Source organism: Chelonoidis abingdonii, chromosome 22, assembly GCF_003597395.2.
Source record: "Chelonoidis abingdonii isolate Lonesome George chromosome 22, CheloAbing_2.0, whole genome shotgun sequence".
Classification (NCBI taxonomy): Eukaryota; Metazoa; Chordata; order Testudines; family Testudinidae; genus Chelonoidis; species Chelonoidis abingdonii.
Genome location: NC_133790.1, coordinates 22,884,913 through 22,907,570, shown reverse-complemented (window position 1 = coordinate 22,907,570; position 22,658 = coordinate 22,884,913). Strand labels below are relative to the sequence as shown.

Here is a 22,658-nt window from a genome sequence, read left to right as displayed (position 1 = left end):
AGCCCCGTCCCCCTGCCTCTCCATCAGGACCTGATATCCCAAGACCACGGCAGGCTTCTCCATCCCGACCTGCAATCCCTCCACCTGACGGCGTGGTTCCTGAGTGGCTGAGTCGCTCGGAGCTGCATTGCTCCACCCCAGTGCAGCGAGTCCTCCTGGGGAGCAGGAAGCCGTCCACTAGAGCTACCTATGTGGCAAAGTGGAAGAGGTTCTCCTGCTGGTGTCAGGCGCATCATACGACACCTGCACAGGCTCCCATCCATGTAATATTGGAATAACTCTGGTACCTCAAGCAGCAGGGCCTCGCACTCTCATCCTTGTGCGTACACCTGGCTGCTATTTCGACGTTCCATCCCGGAGAAGGAGCCGCCTCCTGTTTTCTCTCACCCGATGGTCTCGAGGTTCCTCAAAGGCCTGGAGCGCCTGTTTCCTCAGGTCCGGTGCCCCGCCCCTTCCTGGGACCTTAATTTGGTTCTGTCGAGACTAATGGCCCCTCCGTTCGAGCCCTTGGCAACCTGCTCTCTACTGTACTTATCGTGGAAGGTGGCGTTCCTTGTAGCCATTACATCGGCTAGGAGAGTTTCGGAGCTTCGAGCTCTCATGGTGGACCCGCCTTACACGATATTTCACAAGGACAAGGTGCAGCTGCGCCCGCATCCGGCCTTCCTTCCCAAGGTGGTATCATCCTTTCACCTCAACCAAGACATATTCCTCCTGGTCTTTTTCCTAAACCTCACACATCCTGTAGAGAGCAGCAATTACACTCGCTGGACGTGCGTAGAGCACTAGCATTTTACACTGACCGCACCAGACCTTTCCGTAAGACGCCCCAACTTTTTGTCGCCGTGGCAGACAGGATGAAAGGTCAACCTGTCTCATCTCAGAATATCGTCTTGGGTCACGGCGTGCATTCAAGTGTGCCATGATTTGGCTCACGCCTCTCCAGGCCGAGTGACTGCACATTCCACCAGGGCTCAGGCCTCATCGATGGCCTTTCTAGCTCGTGTGCCGATCCATGAGATTTGCCGTGCAGCTACGTGGTCTTCGGTGCACACCTTCTCTGCCCATTATGCCCTGGTACAATAATCCAGGGACGACGCAGCTCTGGGCCTGGCTGTCTTGCATTTGGCAGTGCCCGACTCTGACCCCGCTGCCTAGGTAAGGCTTGGGATTCACCTACTTGGAATGGATATGAGCAAGCACTCGAAGAAGAAAAGACGGTTACTCACCTTTGTAACTGTTGTTCTTCGAGATGTGTTGCTCATATCCATTCCACACCCGCCCTCCTTCCACTGTCGGAGAGCCGGCAAGGAAGGAACTGAGGACGGGCGGTCGGCAGGGTATATAATCGGTGCCGCAAACGGCGCCACGCCAGGGGCGCCATGTCGAACTCACGCGGGTGTTGCTAGGGGAAAAGTCTTCCGACGAACGTGCACGCAGCAACCCGCACACCGACTTGGAATGGATATGAGTCAACACATCTCGAAGAACAACAGTTACAAAGGTGAGTAACCGTCTTTTTATCCATTTATGCCTTTGTCTTCCTTCCAGCTGCGCAGTTTGTGGTGTTCGAGGAGCAGGACTACACAGTGAACTTTGCTGACCCAGATACCTTGGTCAACTGGGACTTTGTGGAGCAAGTGTAGTAGTGATGGGATGGTTTTAAATTTATTTCTTTTCATCTACTATCAATATAAAAATGTCCTACCTGTCTCTCTAGTTGTGGTTGACATAATGTGAATTTAGTTGCCATGAGTCTCATTCCTTCCAAGTATCCATGAGTGACACAGAGAATCTGAACAGGAAATAACTTTGAAAGACTCTGTACATAACAGGAGCATAAGACTGCCAAAGAGTATTATGAGGAAGAAATAGCTTCTCCGTACTTTATGGAGAGTTGATTAGGAATTAAGTGTTTGAGACACCCCCCCCGCCCCCCCCCCCCCCCCGTAAGTATTAATGACAAAATTGTGGGTCAGTCCTTCTGACAAGGTCACAGGGATGGAGTTGATGGAAGCGTGCTGTGTAGAATGCTTTTACAGACTCTTATCCTGTGCATGGGCAAATGTCTTTTTTGCCTCACAACAAAAATCTGTAGCTACTTGAAGCACCCCAGGATTCTAACCAGATCTAGAAAATAGTGCTTTCTCTTGATACTCTTAGTCTATGATGCAGTGCATGCATTTGGGAGGGAGCGTGTTTACTGTTATCCTGAGCTTGATGCTTCTTTGGAAACTCATGTCCACACTTCCCCCAGTAATCTTAAACAGATTATGTATACATTACATAAGACACATCTGTCTATTCTTCTAATATAGTTTATTTAGGACCCGTTGATTTTCTTTAATCTGGGAGATGCAGAGATATTTAGTTGTGTAATTAGGTTGTAAAGTCAATAAGGTGACACCAAGAAGTCCACTGCTGCCTGCAAGATTAGTTGGTTTCAGATGACAATGCTAGTAATCCTGGAGTTGGGGGTCAGTGAATACAGGAAAAGGGAAACTAATCTAGGATACCAAGCCTTGTGCACTGAAGAGTCTGACAAAGGTATCCTGTAAATGGCTCTACCGACTACCCTATGCGCATTTTAAAAACATTGTTCCTGCGAAACCATATGATCAACTTCTTGGTGACTGAAGGAATCTACTATCCCTGCTTTCTTGGAAAGGTTCCAGTCTGTCTTGTCTCTTTCTCTAGAGGGCAAAAATATTTTTGGCCAACTTTGCAACAAATTCCCGAACAGAGATCTCAATTCATCTCTAGTTTTAGTAATTTATTTGTATTATGCTTCTCTTATGGCCATCCAGCGAATCTGTAGCCATGAAGTGCCCTCCTGCCCAATATGCCTGTATCCACCTACTGCAGCCAAGATCACCCGGTGTGGGCATATTTTCTGCTGGGCATGCATTCTGCACTATCTCTCCTTGAGTGAGAAAACCTGGAGCAAATGTCCCATCTGTTATGGGTCTATTCACAAGAAGGATCTCAAGAGGTAAGACTTGCAGGCAATTCAAATCCCTTCATCTTTCTGTAAAGTTAATTCTTGATACTTAGTCTGCTCCTGTATTGCAGTGTTGTTGCTATGGAAACACACCAGTATGCAGTTGGGGACACCATTACAATGCAGCTAATGCGAAGGGAGAAGAGTGTTTTAGTAGCGTTGCCCAAATCCAAGTGGATGAATGTAGAGCACCCCATTCATCTTGGAGGTGGGTACTCATGAAGACTCTCCTGGAACGTTAGCTGCATGTATGACAAACTTGGATGGGGAAGCTGGTTGCTATGGGAAAACCTCACTCTAGTGCATTTATATTGGGCCGATTACAAAACGTTGCTTTCAAATGCTGATCAAGTTAACTACCACCTCTTAAATGGCTAACATGCAGTCTCCTACTCCATAACTCCCTTCCATAAGCTTGCATCATACATACTTCTCTAGTTTCTGTGCTGCAAGGCCCTGCCATCCCAGAATAATGTACAGAACAAGCCAACATTCAGTATCTCATAACTATGAGTGCATCACTGCAGAGCTCATGTCCTTTTGTTGGTCTCTGTTCTTGTTTGTTTGGTTTTGTCCCCCTCCCCTCCCCTTGGCTCAGTAGCAGAGTGAATTATTTTAGATTTGATTTATTCTGTAGTTTATGCTAGATTATTTCGGAGATGCTGTGTGTAGGAACAGCATATGCATGATTCTACCAGTGGAATCTTCTAGTGGGGGAAACTGGGAAAACTATATTACCTATCTGGGGCTCGATCATAAAATCATAGAATATCAGGGTTGGAAGGGACCTCAGGAGGTCATCTAGTCCAAAGCCCTGCTCAAAGCAGGACCAATCCCTAGACAGATTTTTGCCCCAGATCCCTAAATGGCCCCCTCAAGGATTCAACTCACAACCCTGGGTTTAGCAGGCCAATGCTCAAACCACTGAGCTATCCCTCCCTTCTGAGCTGTTCCATATGCCTCATAATTTTTGTCTTCCCTTCTCTGCCTTTTCCAATTCATAGTTATTTATACAGTCATTGCCTAATTTTGCCAATTAAATGTATCCTATCATACCATCCCCTCCATGCATTTAAAGCTCTAATGGATACAACAATGATACAACTTGTGTGACTGGTGACGAGGTTCTTCATATTATTCCTGCTGCTTTATGGGTTATTTTCATCTGTGGTCTTTCAACCAATCCTATAAGAGAGCTAAGTTTACAGTATTTCCTCTAAAGGTCAGTCTTCCAATATAGGCTCCTGGAACATAGAACTCATTTCAGATGTTTGCCTTGGATATTTAAAAAGTTAAGATTTGAGTGTGCATCAGTAACTTTGGGTAGAAAACAAAACATACAGCACTACAGGGATATTGTAAGACTTGGTGTCAGGATAATTGCAAATGCAGAAAATTTCAGCATTAAGCTTGCACTTAAAAGAAATCCAAATATGGCAAGATATGCAAAATGCACAGACAAGGGTGGGGGGGAAAGAAAATCTTAATTTTGTCCTGTAGTGACACTATGAAATTGAGGTGAGGATTGGATTTAAAGGAATGAAGATACATACTGTCCTTTTTAAAAGCTTGTTTCTAATGTGGGATTTCAAACACTGAAATTGCTTTTATTAATTTGGGACAGAGAGCAAAAGAATGTTTCTGTAACTGTTTAAACTTTAAGTTTAATACCAAACTGAGAGTGAGTTCCCCACCCTCAGAATGAGAGCCAGCATCCTCTGAGGCCCTCCATCAAAATGAGGGAAGATCAGACTTGCTATTCCTGATGCTGCTGGGGGTTAAGGCAGCAAATACCTTCTAGGCACTGCTTATTTCATAAAGAGACCAAAGCCCATCCCTTTTTAAAAAAAAAACAAGCCCTTTGTGTGTTCTTTAAATGTGCAGTGTGTGTTTGTGACCAAGTCACTAAAACAAATATCTAGTGCAGAAATTATTAAATATTTATGGAGATTTAATTTCATAACTTGCTATTGGGATTTACAATAAACTGATCTCCTATCATAGTAACTTCTCACCAATATTGCTTATGTGCAGATCTAGTCTTCCTAGTAGACTTGCCCACAATGAGAGAGTAGATGAGATTTTAATAGGAATGGCAGAGTTTGAAATTGGAGCTTGCTGCACACTGGGTATCTGCAAAGGATGTCTTACTGATATTCTTTCCCTGGCCAGATGAGCAGCACAGCCAATTCTCTAAGCTGCTGCTGGCATCCAGGGAGCAGGTGCTGCAGTGGGTGATACTGGAAGAGAAAACAGCATTACTACAACAGTACGAGGAGGAAAAGAACACCCCTGAGGCTTGCTTTATTGAGGCAGCCATCCAGGAACTGAAGGTGAGGACCCCTAGTTGTGGTGGATGTTAATGGTTACTTGATGACAATTGTCTTTAATGGAGGCCAAGTATCCACAGCAGGTTTGATTTTTTGGGGGGGAGGGGGGAGTGAGATGAGAATCCTTTTTAAGTATCTAAATATAGAAATTATTTTTGGAAATGTGTGGTGATTCAGTATCTGCAATAGTAATGAAAGAAAATAGTTAAAATCTCAAATATTCTTCCTTTGGGGCACAGAATATTGGTAAGGTAGTTTGATATTGGTGACACCTGCTGATCAAAAGCAGCAGTATAAACACTGAAAGGGAATAAGAACTACATGCACCCCAATCACTGTTACTGACCAAACTCTGCCACCTGGAATACCACCAGCCTCTGAATAGTGTCTTAACTGTAGAGGTAGTTGTAGAAGCTTACCATCGGTGAAGCCAGGCTCTCTTTGTGCCAGGAGTAGCTAATTCTTGGGATAATGATTCTTTAACTAAACCTGCAGGCAATTGCTTGTTTCAAAGCCAGTATGTGGCAGATGGCCTGCAGAGGTCCTTTCTCAGTAAGCTGGTGTCTCCCTCTATTATAGAAGTGGCCACTGGGTGAGAGCTTCTTGATCTGTGGCAGTCTGAGACACAAGGGGAGGGAATACTGATGTTTTATCATCTGTCTCCTGGAATAAATAAGAAACTGAAACGTGTTCTTTTTGGGGTGGCCTGTAGCATCGAGAGAGGGCTCTAACTTCACTGGACCAGAGTACTGATAGTGACATCGCAGGAGCTACAGCAGCTGTAGAAGAATTGGTCCTGATGGAGCCCTCTGTGGCCAGGGAGTCTGCAGCTTCCCAGGAGAGAGAGGTGGGTTTTTTGGTCCCCTTTTCTTCCCCCAGGACAAGCATGGTTAGGATCTAACTCCACCTCATCATTCTAGTGTTAGGTGAGCAGGCACTGAGGATATCTATCCTTCTCAGAGCATTTGTGTACCAGAGATTATAGTTCTTCTGAATGGGATGATGTGAGCTGGATACTGACTTTACACTGTTTGTGCTATAGCAGTGTGTTCTGGAATATCTTTCTGCATTTGATGAAGAGATGGTGGAAGCCTGCTCTGATTCTGGAAGCTCCTTTCCTCTTCCCCTGGAAGCAGAAGAGGAGGAGGTACCTGAGGTGGACACTGAGGTGGTACCAGATGTGTGTGCTACAAAAGAAACTAGTCCATCAGAAAGTAACTACCAGGAATCTAAAGTTACAGCCAACAGTGGACGTTTGAGCAACAGCTCTCCTTTTTACTATTTCTATCAAGGTTAGTGGAATGGAGTCTGTTTCTGGAGAGAGAAGTAAATGTTCACCAAAAAAAGTACCCTGGAGGAGGCATTTGTAGCTTGTTAATTAACCTCTATGAAACAGAACTTCACAGAAGAAAGTCTAACATTTCTTACCATTAATGTTTCACACTTTGTGGGGAGGAGGATGGCTTTGAGAAATCAGTAGTTCCAGGGAAGTTAAGGGTGCGTGGGAAGTAGAGAAGTGACAAGTGAATTTCTTCCTTTGTAGCGGAGGATGGACAGTGTATGTATCTTCACCCTGTGAATGTTCGCTGTCTTGTTCGTGAGTACGGCAGCCTGGAGAACAGTCCAGAGAAGCTCACTGCAGCTGTGGTGGAGATAACTGGCTACTCTATGACAGAGGTAATTGCTGTAGCTTTCCCTTGTGTTATCAATCATGGCCCTTTTTCTTAGGGAGGGCAGTTGAGAGCTGATGGTGGGTAAGATACTACTGAGAAGGGTAACTTAGTGATTACCAAGCACTTTCCAATACTTGCTGAGCACTTTTTTCCCAGGCTGGGGGTAGGATTGGGATCCACTTCAGGCACCTTTTGGAAGCAGCAATGTCTAATATCAATTCCCCTGAATTGACTGGTTTCGTTGGTGTTGCTTCTGTTTCCTCTTCCTGAGAACAGATGAATGGGGAGTACTTGGCATAACCATTTCCAAGACAAGTTCCTAGAATTTCAAGTGTTTAGTGGGTGAAAGTAATGTCACCTAAAAAGTGGGTGACACAGATGGTTGCGAAGGGAAAGACTTGCAAGTTCTGCTGCAACAAGATACCTGATATCTTTTCTCCTTTCAGGATATGCGACAGCGCCATCGTTACCTATGTCACTTGCCTCTCACTTGCGAGTTCAGCATCTGTGAACTGGCTCTGAAGCCACCTGTGATATCAAAGGAGACCCTTGAGACATTTTCTGGTTAGTACTTTCGTTCGTTTTCCCAGTATGGGTGATGCCCTGTAACCATAAAGAGTTCGGAAGAAGGGATGTCTATTTCTGTGGCTGTGGGAGGGCAAATAGATAACAGGAATGTAAAAGGCTGGCTTGCTGCGCAGTCACACTAGTTCATGATGATCCTAGCTAGAATTAGGAATTGCCCTGCTGAGGTTAAGGAAATCCTGACTTGTCTGCAACAAGTGAGGTTTTGATTTGTGTGGATTAGACAAATGGTTTGGGAGAGAAGAGTATGGACTAGGGTGGGACACTGCACTAACTGGCTTATGGGTAAGTTAATGATCAACTAGTAATAGTGCTCCAGAACTGGAAAAAGCGTTACCAAGTATTAGCTTTTACCTGGCTTCCTATGACTTGTTACACTTAGATGACATTGAAAAGAGGAAACGCCTGCGGCAGAAAAAAGCTCGTGATGAGCGGCGTCGGGAACGCAGAATTGAGATGGAGGAGAATAAGAAGCAGGGCAAGTGTAAGTCTCACTTACCCACAACTGGTGGGTTTCTATGTCTCTTCAAATCCTGGGAAGGGGTGAGGTTTGCAGATTAGGGGTTAATACATTGGGGTGAAGGTTGGGGGGCCTGCCATGATTGATTAGGTATTCATTTGTAACCTTGCCATAAACTGGGCTTGCTGTAGCACTCTAGCACCCTTTCCTTATATGGTGAGACAAGTTGTGCTAGCTGGTCAAATAAGTGTTTAACAGAAACTGCACAACTAACATTGAAGCTGAAGAACATGGTGGGGGCTTGCCATGGAAAGGATATACTGTCTTAATGTAACTCCTAGGATTCTGTCTCTGAATCCAAACTAATCCCTTCAACTGGAAAGGTGAAGGAGAAGCAAACACCTGCATAGGGATTACCTCTACTCAGCAGCAAGGCTTCTATTTGGTTTTTTTCTCAAGGTGGCAGTATTATGTTCCCTTCAAGGAAGAGACTACTCCCAAAGCCCCTGAAACAACTCAACACTTGCACACCTGTGACCAATTACTCTATATTAAGCAATGTTCTTATTAAAACCTTTTTCTGGCTTTCTCTCTAGATCCTGAGGTCCATATTGCTTTAGAAAACCTGCAGCAGTTTCCTGCCTTCAGCACTTGCTCAGGAGAACTCATCAGCAGTGATAACCAGAGCTGCTCTTTGTCCCTTCTTGGCAGAAGCTCTGTCTCTCTCACAGGTGAACAGTTGGAAGAATGCATAGATTGATTGACTGCAGTCCCTCCCTCAGGCTTTGTCTCAGAACACAAAGCTAGACTTTCATTGCTGGCCACAGAACCCTTGGGTATTAGTGGTGAAATCCAAAAGTTCAACATCCAGAAATAGGACTAAATTATAGATCTTCGTAAGTGTTGTTGCCCTATCTTCTGTTATGTCTTGTCCATATCCTGGGTCTGAGCATTGCATTGCAGCCACCACTTACAAGAAGCCTTGTATTGTAGGAAAAGGAATAGCTGCTCCAAGAAATGGACCCCCACTCCAAAGGGGAGCTGGGAAGGTTTGTAAGTAACTGTACAATTCTGCCTTGGGTGAACCACCATTTATTTGTCTTGTGTACTGTAACCTGAACCATGCTACCCTTAGCACTGAATATAGGATATGTTTTCCCATCTTAGTCCAGAGAAGGATCAAGTCAATGACTCCACCACCGTAGGTATAGCTCATCTTGGGGTCTCCTTTCCAGCATTCAGAGACAGTTCTTGGTCACTTGCTCTCTAGTAAGTGTCCCTGTACAAAAACATCTTGGGACAATCTGTATAAGAGGCTAAATAGCAGAGGGGGAAACTGAAATAGCTACAAGGTATGTTGAGATGAAAGCTGAAAATTATGGACTATTATAATGCATTGTTTGACTTGGCTGGCACTAGCTTCTTTTTCCTCTGTTGCACAAATGTGGGATTTTGCTCATGTAATTAGCTTTCCTGTTAACTGACTGAATCTTGTCTCTGCAGAGTCTGTCTCAACTCCATTGTCAACTGCTGTCAGCCTGGCTAGCCCATCACTCTGTATCGGAAGCCTGGAAGAAGAGTCTCCCTTACCCTCCTTTGCCCAGGTAAATCCTCTTCCCTTAAAGTTGCATGTGGAACAGAACGCCCAGCTGACTATCCTACTTGCTGTTTCCTCACTAGTCTGAAATTTAAGACCTCCAAGCAGTCCTAGCGGCTGCTAAGATGGGATGGTCCCTCCGCTCTTCAGTTAATCAGTGATGATAATTAGTAAAAGACCCATAATACTGGGCAATGTTCTGTTTTCTGGCTTGAAAGTTCTATTGTACAAACGGCCTGGATTTCCTTAACTTCTGGGGGTGTGGGAGGGGATGCTGGCTGATAGGCCTTGGTCTGCTTTCTTATGTATGCTTTTTTCCCCCTCCCTTGGTAGATGTTGAGAGTTGGAAAAGCAAAGCCAGAAATGTGGCCCAAAGCTGCCTCAAACTCAAGAGGTAAGGAAACCCTGCCTTCAGTGATTTTCAGGTGTAATGGCTCCTGAATAAAAGCGCTCTTGTACAACCTCAGCAACACAACCTTTCCATCATCTGTGGCCTTTCTAGAAATCTCCTTTCCTTTCTTCCAGATCAGAATACCCTGGCACCTCTTGTTCCAGTGGATAGTGATGGAGAGAGTGACAACTCTGACCGTATGCCTGTGCCCAGCTTCCAGAATTCCTTTAGCCAAGCTATTGAGGCAGCCTTCCTGAAGTTGGACAAACCATCCACATCTGACCCCCTCTCTGGTAAGAACAAAGCAGCCTGTTACCTAAAGTCTAACATGCAGAGCTCCCTGACCCTGCGGGGAGTCCTTCCCAGTGTACAGGGGCTATAAAAGCCCCATCACTGGCTGGGCAAGTTTCCCCCAGTGCTAGCACTGCATAAGGCTTATGAGGTCCTGCGTAAGTCCTGGTGTAGTAGTGTATTATGTTGGGGATGAAACTGTAACATCCAATACTAGAACCATTCTGAACAGTTTCAGGTTGTGGAGCTGCTCAGAGGCCACTTTAACACAGAGCTGCTCTAAGTTACAGTGAGAGTTGCACCAGCCTCCAACAAGCCCAGAATCTCATAGGCACAGAAGTGGCTTAAAACCACCTTTGCCCCCTCTCTCCCTGGACTGCACCTGTCTTGGACCTTAGAGGCACAGCACACAATTGTCTCTTGGGTAGTCATCATGCACCAGCTTCTGCTGGCTTCTCCCTATGTGCAAGGATTGGTGTTCTGTGGTAAAGTGGAACTAGCTCACCCCAATTTTTTTTTTGTGCCTCTGGCACTACAGTGATGAATTCTGCAGCCAATTGTAGTCATATACTAAACTAATTCATATCTAGACACTTTGATTTAAATGAATGGGCATCGATTGATACACTAGTCCTTGTTCTTATGCTCAGTTTCACGCTTCCATGAAAGTTGCAATGTATTGTAGACTCCATATTGACGACACAACAGTTGTAGAACTGTTTCTGGCAGTGGGAAAAATGTAATTTTTATTTCTAATCTTTATGAATGGGGTTAAAGTGACCCCTTCTTTGGAGGTAAGCTACTCTCACTTGCTACCCAATATCTGCCTGCATGCAGCAGTGTGATGGATAAGTATGTTAGTTCAGAGCTACTAAAATGACAGCAATAACAGTTCATACTGCTTGACTATTTAAAACTCTAGAGATCCAGAAAACAACCCATCAGATTGTATGTGTTTCACCTTTGGACAGCTTCCTCTGTAGCTGCCATAAGGGCTAGTACTGTAGTTTTTTAAGAAGTCCTAAAATTCTATAGCCTTGGGTGGGAAAAATTCCTCAGCAATAGAAAACAAGGTCCTAGGTACCTACATTGAAACTAACCCTCTTCCTCAGCCTATTAAGCATGAAATGGGAAGATCAGTGTAGCTGGGGGGAAAATATGGCTTAGTCTAAGCCAAAAGTATTTTTTTATAAATCTTTCTCTTTACAGAAGAAAAGGGAGGCAAGAAAAGAAAGAAACAGAAGCAGAAGCTGCTATTTAGCACCTCAGTTGTCCACACAAAGTGATGCTGCTGTCCAAGAAAGTTGTCTCCTGGTTTTCATTTGCTTTTTGTTTTGCTGCTATAGTTTAAGTATTTAAGCTTGAACAGACTAAATCCATGTTTCTAGGCCTGAGGGGGGAACTATAGATATCCACTTTTTTTTTTTCCCAGCACCTTCAATTGGTTTATACAAAATCAAAGTATTGAGAGAAACTGAAACGTGGCAACCTTTAGCCAAGGTTTCCAGTCTGTGCCAAGTTGGCTCTTTTAGCCCATCAGCAGTTTGAATGTGTGTTACTGCTGTCTGTGTCACTGCCAGTTTTTTGTGGTATGGTGTCACTGAAAAGGCAGAGAAGCTCTACTCTCGTGCTGTGTGTGTGTGTGTGTATATATATAGTGAGGAGACAGTACACAAGATCTAGCAGTAGGTGCAGCTTGCTGTAAAGCAAAATCCTGTTTCTTAGCAAGTGCAGTTGCTTCCACTGGAAACAAGCAGTACTGAAGAGGTTCTTGTTTCTAGATCATAGCAGGAAGGAGGGTTCTTACTTTTTAAAATGACAGGAATAGCAGTAACTAACTCTTCCTGGTGCCTAAGGATTAGATCTAGAGTGGGAATAAAGTAGATCCTCATTACCAAGCTCAAATTACAATACATGCAGGACTCTCTGTATTTCAGAATGAATGTCAGGGAATGACTTATTATAAAGCAGTTATGTTACTATGTTAACATGGATGTAGTAATAAGACTGATATTTTAGCCAGCATAGATTAAAGAGAATCTTTGCCTCCATGACCTGGAGCAAACATTCTACCCTAGAGTCTAAAACTATGCTGGGTGGGTTTTTTGAGATCAGATGAATAAGTGATATCTAAAATCTACAGAATTATTAACCCCATAGCAAGGAGCCAGGCTGTCCTGTCCTGGGGGGAACAGGGGTCTCACTCTGTTTCGTACAGGGATGCAAGTTGGATTGTACTAGACTCATCTTACTATAAACCTTTTTTCTCTCTTCTCTCCCCCCTGCCCCACTTTTTTATTGGAGCAGTCTAATTCTGCACTGCCTGTGGTTTAATTTGAAGCTAATGCATTAATTGGTGTGGATTTTCATTAAATAAAATGAACAGTAGGTGTAATGTACTAGCAAAGGCAAACAGTTGCAATAAATCATATGCACAATTGAAATTATAGTGTGGGGGGAGGGGCAGGAGTCCTTCCTCTTCTGTACTCTACCCCATGTGTTAAGGCTTGATTTTAGAAAGGTTTAATTTCAGCAGTTTAAGCTGAACAGCCACTACCTGAAAGATCCTTCTCCCCCCCCCGCCCCCACCCTCCCTTTACCAACTGCCTGTAAAGGGAAAGAATGTAGTTGTGCCTTTTAGCTTGCAGGTCATCTTTATAGAACAGCAGCTTTAAGTTCCTTAATTATCATGAATACCAAAGTGTCCTACCTTTTTTCATGTGGCTATGCTGAAGGACTTACTATGCAGTGAGCTTTCTTGCCCTACAAAAAGAGGAAGATATTGGATTAACATGCTAGAGAGGAGGTCTGGCACCTTATCAAGAGTCTAAGAATTACACCCTGCCACCTTAGTTCTTCCTTGGTATCATAATATCCCTCTGCCAGACTGTTTTTCCTAACACCATAAGAATGGTCATACTAGGTCAGACCAAAAGCCCATTTAGCCCCCTATCCTATCTTCTGACAGTAGCCAATGTGACATGCCCTCAGAGGGCATGAGCAGAACAGGTAACCAAGTGATTCATCCCCTATTGCCCATTCCCAGCTTCTTGCAAACAGATGCTAGGGCTATCATCCCTGCCCATCATAGCTAACAGCCATTGATGGACATACATTCGTGGAGGATATCTAATTTTTTTAACCCTGTTATAGGCTTGGCCTTCATGACATCCTCTGGCAAAGAGTTCCACAGGTTGACTAGGTGTTATGTGCAGGAATACTTAAAATTAATAGGTAGCAGCTTTAAAAACCATTTTGGTAGCCCCTTAGTTCTTGTTAGAGTGTAAATAACACTCCCTTATTTTCTCATCAGTCATTATGTTATAGGCCTCTATCATATCTTCCCTTAATCATCTCTTTCCTAAGCTGAAAAGTGCCCTAATTGTTAATCTCTCCTCATATAGAAGCTGTTCCATACCCCCCTAAATTTTGTTGCCCTTTTCTGAACCTTTTTCTAATGCCAATTTTTTTTTTTGAGATGGGACTAAAAAAACTTTTCTATAAACCTTTCAGGCCTTCCTAAAGCAGCCACTGTCCAACCTACCCCTTCCTTTACAATCCATGTTATTTAACACAAACTAGGTATGTCTCCATCTGACATAGGGCAGACTGCTTTGTTTACACTAGGACTCAATTGAAAACATCCTACTACTTGCTCTTGCAGCCAAGAGCAACTTCAATAGTCAGGCTGCATGGAGTAGTTTTGGTTTAGAGAAGGTGCTGGCAGCTCCCCAAAGCCTTGTCTATACCTCTTCTATGTGAGGAGCTGAATTAGTTCAATGATGGGAAAATGGGGGGGGGAGGGGAGGGAATCAGTATAAAACTTTACACCAACTCCTATTCTTTCCTGACTCCTATGAATATCTTAAGCTTGATTTGTAATGCCTGCTACACTAGGTATTCTGCAGTCTAAACTTTACTAATGTTATGATTCCACAGATAAGTGGGGGGGGTGGCAACACTTTTGGAAGGGGGCCCTCACATTCTTCTACCAGCAATGGTGCACCTTTCCTCAGTGTGAATTAATACACTATAAGCACACTTCAATCAAAACCAAGAGGTAGGTATTAATGTTTTGCTGAGGGTAGTAGAGCACTTAGTCAAACTGAGTCTTTGACAGTTAAAACACAGACTACACAAGCAAGGCACTATATTTAACCATCCTCAAAGATGGCATACTAAGCCAGTTTCATCTCTTCTGCTATAGAAAAGCAAGCCTGATCCAGTATTAGGATATGATTCCCATAGCTGGATGTAGTTGGAGGTTAACTTAGTGAAGTCCTTGGACCTGTTTATATAAAAAGACACCTGCTCTATCCATCAAATAAATCCTTTTGATAAGAGCTTGCTTATGCCTCCCTTCCCATTAAAAATCCAGCCACTCCATTTCCGCCTCTTGGCTGGAAGAGATTCAGACTTTCTGCTTAAACAGAGTAACTAAAGAGTGCTGTAGTTGAGTTTAAGACTGCTGCACAGTGATTTTACAAGAAAGCAACATTTTACCCTTTGCTTTATTGCCAAAAAATCAAATATGTTTAAAAAAGTGGGGAACAAAATGCCTTGATCCTTATCTGCTCAGCATAGGGCAAAAAGCCCAGGCTCTCTTTTAACTGCAAGTTATCTGCTTGTCTCACAGGAGGCACCGCACTAGTTTTAGGTTTATGTTCAGTCGGTCTCTGCACAGTCATCTTCTTCATCCCCACTTTGAGACTGCTCCTCCTCCACTTCCTTAAGGCAACAGCTTAACAGTGACTTCTGGATGGACTGTCTTTCCTCTGCAACAATGAGGGTTAGGTGCACAGTGAAAAATGTCACTATTCAACATGCCTTCACATAGAGGGAAGTACAAGTAGTTCACTTAGCTATACTGACCAACTGAGGAGCCCAGCTCTAACAAATAACCAGACTGACAGGAGAGAAATGAAACAAATGCATCATACAATGTAACAAAGTCTATGTGTAACAGAGCCCCTTTTAGAAAGTATGAATGGAGCAGCTGCTTACCTTCACTGGTGCAGTTGTGCAATAATAGCAGCAGCTGTTTCCTATTGTACTGAACAAGGAACTTCTGACATGTTCTTATTGTCCCTGTTGGAGAAACAAGTGCACAAGTTCTGTATGTTAGCAGAGGGCTGATGCAACAGAGCAGGGCAAGAGTCCATTTTAATGCTGCTATGCTATATTCTCCCTACTCATGCAGGAAGTAGGAATGTAGTGGATCAAGAGCAAGAACATCACAGGCTATAATATTAATCAGCTACTGCAATAGTGCTGAATAACAAGGAAAAAACTCTTGCTATCCCTCCAGCCTTCCCTCCCTGTTTGAAACTTCTTGACAGAGACTCAGTTGCTTATTTGCTCCACTTGAGATTTGATCATAACAGCTCCCTGATGGCAGATTACCAAATTGTGAGGGGGTGGCCAGCTCTTGGCTCTAAGTAGTGAAGTTGGGAGAAGAAAGTTACACCTACAAAGTAGGAGGGCTTTTGCTTTTAAAGCAGTAGCAGTATAATGAAGAACAGATGAGTGACTAACTCAGCATAATGGAAAGAACAGCAGAGCTTGTAGAGTCCATAGCAGAATGAATAATGTCTTAGCTTTTGGATAACCTATTGAAAGCCATTAAAAGTGAGTTTATACTAGCCTCAGTGAGGCATTACATGGGCTTCATCTGTCATATACCTGGAAAAATATTAAATAACTGAGGGCTCTTCCCTCCTAATCATTACAAGAGTAATAAATTGAAGATCTCAAAGTTCTGAGATGTTGCTGCACTAGGAGGAATTAATAAGACATACCACAGGTCACAAAAGAAAAGCGACTGAAAACCTTACCTCCAACATGTAGTGTGTGGAAGAAACAGGAATAACGCTGGTTCCTGTTCTCTAAGTAAGTGATAAAGGGAAGCGCTGACCATAGGAGCCTGTAGAAGTCCTTTCGGCAACGCAAGAGAACTATGCCTGTATAGGCATTGAGATATTTCACTGGACACATAAAACAGCTCATTAGAACAGTTGATCTTTCATTGCACACTTGAACATTAGATAATATTTCAGAAATTCTGGTTTACAGAACCTGAGGTTCCAAGTAGCTTATAGTGAAGCAAAACGTCAGGTTTTCCAGAACTAGCTATAGATATTTGCTGGCTATGTACCCACAGAATGAAAGGCTGTAGACTAGATATAGCGAGGGTTTATGCTGATTTTTCCTAAACCTTATTACTGGACAGCCATTCACCTCCAGTCAGGAGGATGGGTACAACAACGGGCTGCAGGGGACGCTAGAACGGAAAAACTGCCACAAGCAAAGGGACTGCACTTTAATCTCTTAAACTAGGGGGGAGGGGGGGGATTGTGAGCTTAATCCTTGAGGGGGGCTATTTAGGGAACTAGGGTTTTAAAAACAAAACAAAACTAGGGATTGGTCCTGCTTCGAGCAGGGGATTTGGACTAGATGACCTCTGAGGTCTCTTCCAACCCTGCTATTCTATGATCCTAAGGCCCGGGTAGTGCTTTGGGAACTGAGGGCCGAAAGACCCATTCCAGATTGGTCGGAGACCCTGGTTAGCACAACAAGGCTATCCAGAAATGACACACATTTCTTGGTGATTTTTCAAGACTCATTCACTCCTTGTAACACTGAAACAAACAGCCCGCGCTCTACGTCCAGTGATAGATGGGCAACCCCCGACCCCCTATGATGAGCGCGTAGTACTCCGAGAAACGGTGTCCGGCCCCGCCTGTGGGCCTAGCCCGATGGTCAGCACCGCGGGGGCGGGGGCAGGAGGAGACCTGTGAAGGCGATGGAACAGCAGGCCAGCCCGTAGTCCCCGTGCGTCCGGGCAACGGCATCCTTCGCCGCAGCGCCCACCGCCCGCTCGTCCATGCACTGCCGGCAGCGGGGGTCTTCGGAGACGATCTCACACAGCAGGTACCTACAACGCAAGACATCGCGTTAATGGGGAGAGGGGGAGTGACCGCGCGAGCGGAGCAGAGACGTCACCCTCACCTGTGCTTGAACCGCACCATCTTTTCGTTGTCCTCCGGCCGGGCTCGGCGGCGCTCCAGCCTCCCAGGGACGCCGAACCAGACAAACACTCAGCTCAGCCAATGGGAGTGTCGCCTCTGAGCACTACAGCCAATCGACATTCGGCAAGGGCGGAACCGGAGGGGCAAGAAACACCGCGAGGGAGCGTCGCGCATATTGCGTCCTTGTGCGCAAAGCTTCGAGTGGCGCCAGCGGCTGCCGGCAGCGGCGTTTGCCCTCTTCCCGCGGCTGGCACGCGGCTGGCTGGTCGCGCAGGGACACTCGTCGGCGGATAACCGCCCCTCCTCCCAATCACCGCTGGGTCCCTGCAGCCGCCCGGGCAGGGCCTCCTAGCACGGCCCCGGCCTTCACGCTCCCACCCAAGGACCCATCTCCAGCGTTAGCCCCGCGCGGTGTCAGCAGAGCATCGCGCAGCGCCCCTGGCCTCCTGGGTCCTCCCATCTGCCCCACCTCCTCCTGCCAGTGCGAGCCGGGTCAAGGCGGGCTGGTTGGCTAGCTTGGCTGAGGTCCCGTCAGACCCCTGGCCCTGCCCCTGCCCTTGGCCCCTCTGTCCTCATCTGCCGCCGCCCCGCCCCCGCCGCCAGCCCCTAGTCTTGTTTCTGTTCCAGTCACTTTTTGGAGGCGCTTTGCCAAGCAGTGACCCCTGCTGTTATATCCTTGGAGGCAGTCAGTTTAGGAAGAAATCACTTGAGGCCAGACAGCAGACAGCTATCAAAACTACCATTTATTTACACACACAGAGCCCAGCTAACCGGCTGAAACAGGCTAGGCTATCTAGGCTATCCCGTAATAATCTAACTCAGTTGCCATGGGAACAAAAACCATGAAAACCAAATACACAACATATTCCTCCCCCCTAATAAGAATATCCCCTAAATAAAACATACACTAGACTAGAGAAAGAGGGTAGACTTCCTCCATTCCCGGCTAAACCCTGGGGATTATTTTGCCCCATAACCGTGGGTTCGCCCTAGCTAAAGATTGAGCCGATGAGGAGGCCTTCTGTCTCTAGGTGGATTACGGCGAACTCCTGGTGTTGTTGGACCCGAAAGTACCATGGGCTCAGGGTCCGCAGCACGAACAGGTGAGGAGGTGGTATCAGCTCGTGGTGGCCAAAAGGGTATCTCAGCCGCCAGCAGTAATGGAGGAGAACAGTCAGGAACAGGTGATTTGTGATTCGGTGTCTCACCAGAAGAGGTGAAGTCAGACCATTCAACTGCAGATGTGTCCTGAGGACTGGCATGACCTGGCAACAGCTGATCTACATGTCGCCACCAGGTAAGATTGTCTGCAGTCCGGACTGTGTAGGAAACAGGTCCTGTTTGAGTGATGATCGTGGCAGGGACCCATTTAGCTCTGGAAGTATAATTCCGAGCCAAAACTGGCTGTCCCGGGCTAAAGGTTCGGTCTTTTGCTCTGGGTGCCCGTCTGATGACTTGATATTGCTGCTGATGTTGCACAATTTGTCGGGATTCAGAAGGTTTTCAGCAGATCAAAGCAAGTGCGCAGCTGTCATCCCATCATTAGAAAGGCCGGGGATGCCTGGGTCGTAGCATGAGGTGTGTTTCTGTAGGAGAGTAAGAAGGTATCCAGACGCTTTTGAATGGAGTGTTGTCCCCTTGCTGATTTCAAAGCGTGTTTCATTGTCTGCACAAATCTTCAGCTAATCCATTGGTGGATGGATGATATGGTGCTGACGTGATGTGGTGTATCCCATTTGCCTTCATAAAATTTTGAAACTCCTGAGAGACGAACTGCGGTCCGTTGTCGCTCACAAGTTGTTCTGGCAGACCGAAACGACTAAAGAGTCCTGTAGTTTTGGATAGTACTCTCTGCAGTAGTGAACTGCATTATAGAGACTTCTGGCCATTTAGAATGGCATCTACTGCCCCACCAAGAACATGCTTCCTTCAACAGGCCCCAGTGAAGTCAATGTGAAAATGTTGCCCACGGGTTTTTCAGGCCAGTCCCATGGGTGCAGGGCGCCCACTGGGGTGCATTCCTCACACCCTGACATGACATACAAGCTTTTGCGCTTCTCTTCAATAGCACTGTCCAATCCAGGCCACCAAAAATAGCTTCGTGCAATTTCCTTCATGCGCACTATTCCACAGTGACTGGAATGTAGCTGTTCTTACATCTGTGATCTCAGTGGTGTGGAATAATGACACGTCTCCCCACAACAAACACCAGATTGGACGATAACTCCGTCTCCTGGACATGTATGGTAAACAAGGTCGGCGTGAGACCGGAGAGGTTTGTCGAGATTTCCATGCATCATCCAGGTTCCATAACTTGGGACAATACTGCGTCAAATGCGAGTTGCCTTCTTTATCTGAGTAGCAGCGATGGGTGTATTCTCTACCTAGTTCAAAGTAGAAGATTTCCTTTTGGCCACTATCTTGATGTTTGACTGGCGAAGGCAACCTTGAGAGCCCATCTGCATTGCCGTGCAGAATGGATTTCCAATATTTGATTTCATATGTGTGTGCTGAAAGTAACAATGCCCAACGTTGCATACAACTATCAGCTAATAGCAGGGGGAATGCCTGTGTAGGGTCCAAACAATTGATGTCAGAGGTCGATGGTCTGTGAGAAGAGTAAACTTTCGCCCAAACAGGTACTGATGAACTTACCGAATTCAAAAACAATTCCTACTGCCTCACCTTCGATTTGGGCATAGTAGTTTCTGCTTTGCTTAGAGTGCGTGAAGCAAAAGCAATAGGTCTCTCTTCTACCCGAAGGCATAATGTGTGACACGACTGCTCCCACTCTATAAGAAGGAGGCATCGCAGGCCAATTGTAGGGGTAAGATGGATCAAAGTGCGTTAGAACTGTCAGAATTTAGCAATGCATCCTTAGCTTTGTTAAATGCAACATCACAGGCTTCAGTCCACTTCCAGCCTTGTTCTGCCCAAGGAGCTCATGAAGTGGTTTTAGCAGTGTGGCTAACTGTGAGATAAACTTTCCATAATAGTTCAGTAGTCCTAGAAACGAGCACAGCTGCTTACATTTCGAAGGTGGGGGAGCCTCCACAATAGCTTTAACTTTTGCAGGGGCTTGAAGACCTGCAGAATCAATGATGTGTCCCAAATATTCAACAGAGGGCTGAAGAATTCACACTTGTCTTTGCGAACTCGTAGGCCATACTCTTCCAGTCTTTGTAGGGTAGCCTTAAATACTTTAAGTGATCCTCTTCATTCCTTCCAGTAACCAGGATATCATCCAGATAGCACTGAAACTCCTGACAAGCCACACAAGATCTGGTCCATAGCCTCTGGAACAGGGCGGGCAGCAGACGTTATTCCGAAGGGTGGCGACAGTATCGACCTTATGAGTCACGATAGTCAACAGCTCTTGGGATTTTTCATCGACGTGCATCTGTAAATATGCTTGCTCAGATCAACATCTTACTGAACTTTTGTCCTCACAGCCAGGTCTGCGAAGAGGTCATTGATGGGGGAAGCGGGTATTGCCTCTGCACACAACACTGGTTGACAGTGACTTTAAAATCACCGCAGATCCAGAGAGAGCCGTCTTTCTTCACTATTGGATGATAGGAGTGCCCATGAGCTATGGGTAACTGGTATTAGGACTGCATTGGTGACCAGCGCTCCAGGTCTGCTTCAACTTTTGGCCTGATGGCATATGGCATAGTCGGGCTTTCAGATATTTTGGTGGACTGTCAGGTTTAATGTTCAGCTGTCACAGTGTTCCCTTCATACTACCCAAATCATCTCCAAAAAACAGCAGCATGTTTCCTTAGTATAGGGGTGAGACTGGTTTCTTCTTTAGCTCATCTCGGTGGCACTTCTGCCCAGTTCAGCTGAATCTTCCAAGCCAAGACCTACCCATTAAGGCTGAGTAGTTACCTCTCACCACGAAACAGTGGCAATTTAGCAGCCTGTCCATTGAGCTCCACCTTAACATCAATAGTGCTTGTCGGGAAATCAGAAGGTATATGCAGCAGATTACAGAAGCACAGGCCTAGCCAAGGCTGTCCATCGCCTCATTTAGAAAAGGGCCGGGGCATGCCTGGGTCGTCGTAGCATGAGGTGTGTTCTGTAGGAGAGTAACGAAGGTATCCAGACGCTTTGAATGGAGTGTTTCCCCTTGCTGATTTCAAAGCGTTGTCATTGTCTGCACAAAATCTTCAGCTAATCCATTGGTGATGGATGATATGGTGCTGACGTGATGGGTTCTCCATTTGCCTTCATAAAATTTTGAAAACTCCTGAGAGACGAACTGCGGTCCGTTGTCGCTCGACAAGTATGTTCTGGCAGACCGAAACGACTAAAGAGTCCTGTAGTTTTGGATAGTACTCTCTGAGCAGTAGTGAACTGCATTATACGAGACTTCTGGCCATTTAGAATGGCATCTATGCCACCAAGAGAACATGCTTCCTTCAACAGGGCCAGTGAAGTCAATGTGAAAATGTTGCCACGGGTTTTTCAGGCAGTCCCATGGGTGCACGGGGCGCCCACTGGGGTGCATTCCTCACACCCTGACATGACATACAAGCTTTTGCCTTCTCTTCAATAGCACTGTCCAATCCAGGCCACCAAAATAGCTCGTGCAATTTCCCTTCATGCGCACTATTCCCAGTGACTGGAATGTAGCTGTTTCTTACATCTGTGATCTCAGTGGTGGTGAATAATAACGTCTCCCCACAACAAACAACCAGATTGGACGATAACTCCGTCTCCTGGACGATGTAGTAACAAGGGGTGTTGAAGACCGGAACGTGTTGAGTATCGGAGAGTATCTACCTAATGCTCATGCACTCAAGGTGCGCGAGTAGGTTTTAGCCCCTACAATACTTAAGAATATTGGCATCTTCTTCGCTTCTGTAATGTCATTTGCAGTAACAAAAAGCTCAAAATGCTCAGTATACACATGCCACTGCTCTATATTCTCATCAAAAGGTTCCAGTGTCCTGGTCAGAGTAGCCATGATTTTTAGTTTCACTTTGACAGTCAGTGCAAACAAGCAGTTTTTTTTGTTTGTTTGTTTTTTTACCTTGACTTCTCCTTCCTTCTGTTACAGGAGCAGCACCAGAATCCCATCCATCGTTGCCACTTGTTATATCCTTGGAGGCAGTCGGTATAGGAAGAAATCACTTGAGGCCAGATAGCAGACAGCTAACAAAACTACCATTTATTTACACACACAGAGCCCAGCTAACCGGCCGAAACAGGCTAGGCTATCCTCTACTAATCTAACTCAGTTGCCATGGGAACAAAAACCATGACAACCAAATATACAACACCTGCCCTGCTGGTG

At 45.5% G+C, this 22,658-nt stretch overlaps 2 protein-coding genes across 3 annotated transcripts in view; one reads left to right on the top strand and one right to left on the bottom strand.

Annotated features, from left to right (window-relative positions):
* RNF10 (ring finger protein 10) overlaps nucleotides 1–14,631 on the top strand; it is a 36,374-nt gene extending 21,743 nt beyond the window's left edge. Inside the window, exons 5-18 of the mRNA XM_032773694.2 lie at nucleotides 1,560–1,643; nucleotides 2,808–2,992; nucleotides 3,073–3,209; nucleotides 5,174–5,334; nucleotides 6,044–6,178; nucleotides 6,374–6,623; nucleotides 6,875–7,008; nucleotides 7,451–7,568; nucleotides 7,972–8,073; nucleotides 8,646–8,780; nucleotides 9,553–9,653; nucleotides 9,980–10,040; nucleotides 10,172–10,330; nucleotides 11,538–14,631. Of these exons, the coding sequence (XP_032629585.1) occupies nucleotides 1,560–1,643; nucleotides 2,808–2,992; nucleotides 3,073–3,209; nucleotides 5,174–5,334; nucleotides 6,044–6,178; nucleotides 6,374–6,623; nucleotides 6,875–7,008; nucleotides 7,451–7,568; nucleotides 7,972–8,073; nucleotides 8,646–8,780; nucleotides 9,553–9,653; nucleotides 9,980–10,040; nucleotides 10,172–10,330; nucleotides 11,538–11,614 (1,839 nt within the window). The 3' untranslated portion in view covers nucleotides 11,615–14,631. The remainder of the gene's footprint in view (nucleotides 1–1,559; nucleotides 1,644–2,807; nucleotides 2,993–3,072; nucleotides 3,210–5,173; nucleotides 5,335–6,043; nucleotides 6,179–6,373; nucleotides 6,624–6,874; nucleotides 7,009–7,450; nucleotides 7,569–7,971; nucleotides 8,074–8,645; nucleotides 8,781–9,552; nucleotides 9,654–9,979; nucleotides 10,041–10,171; nucleotides 10,331–11,537) is intronic.
* A 190-nt stretch (nucleotides 14,632–14,821) lies between these two features.
* Nucleotides 14,822–17,384, bottom strand: POP5 (POP5 ribonuclease P/MRP subunit). 2 transcript variants are annotated; one of them, XM_032773691.2, is made up of 5 exons: nucleotides 17,337–17,384; nucleotides 17,120–17,262; nucleotides 16,163–16,312; nucleotides 15,333–15,416; nucleotides 14,822–15,103 (listed from the first exon to the last, which is right to left on the bottom strand). In XM_032773691.2, the coding sequence occupies exons 1-5, from the start codon at nucleotides 17,354–17,356 to the stop codon at nucleotides 14,994–14,996; spliced, it is 507 nt and encodes a 168-aa protein (XP_032629582.1). In that variant the 5' UTR covers nucleotides 17,357–17,384; the 3' UTR covers nucleotides 14,822–14,993. The 2 variants fall into 2 exon arrangements, with proteins under 2 accessions (XP_032629582.1, XP_032629583.1); XM_032773692.2 differs by having other exon boundaries at nucleotides 16,163–16,213.
* Between the last annotated feature and the right edge of the window lie 5,274 nt (nucleotides 17,385–22,658).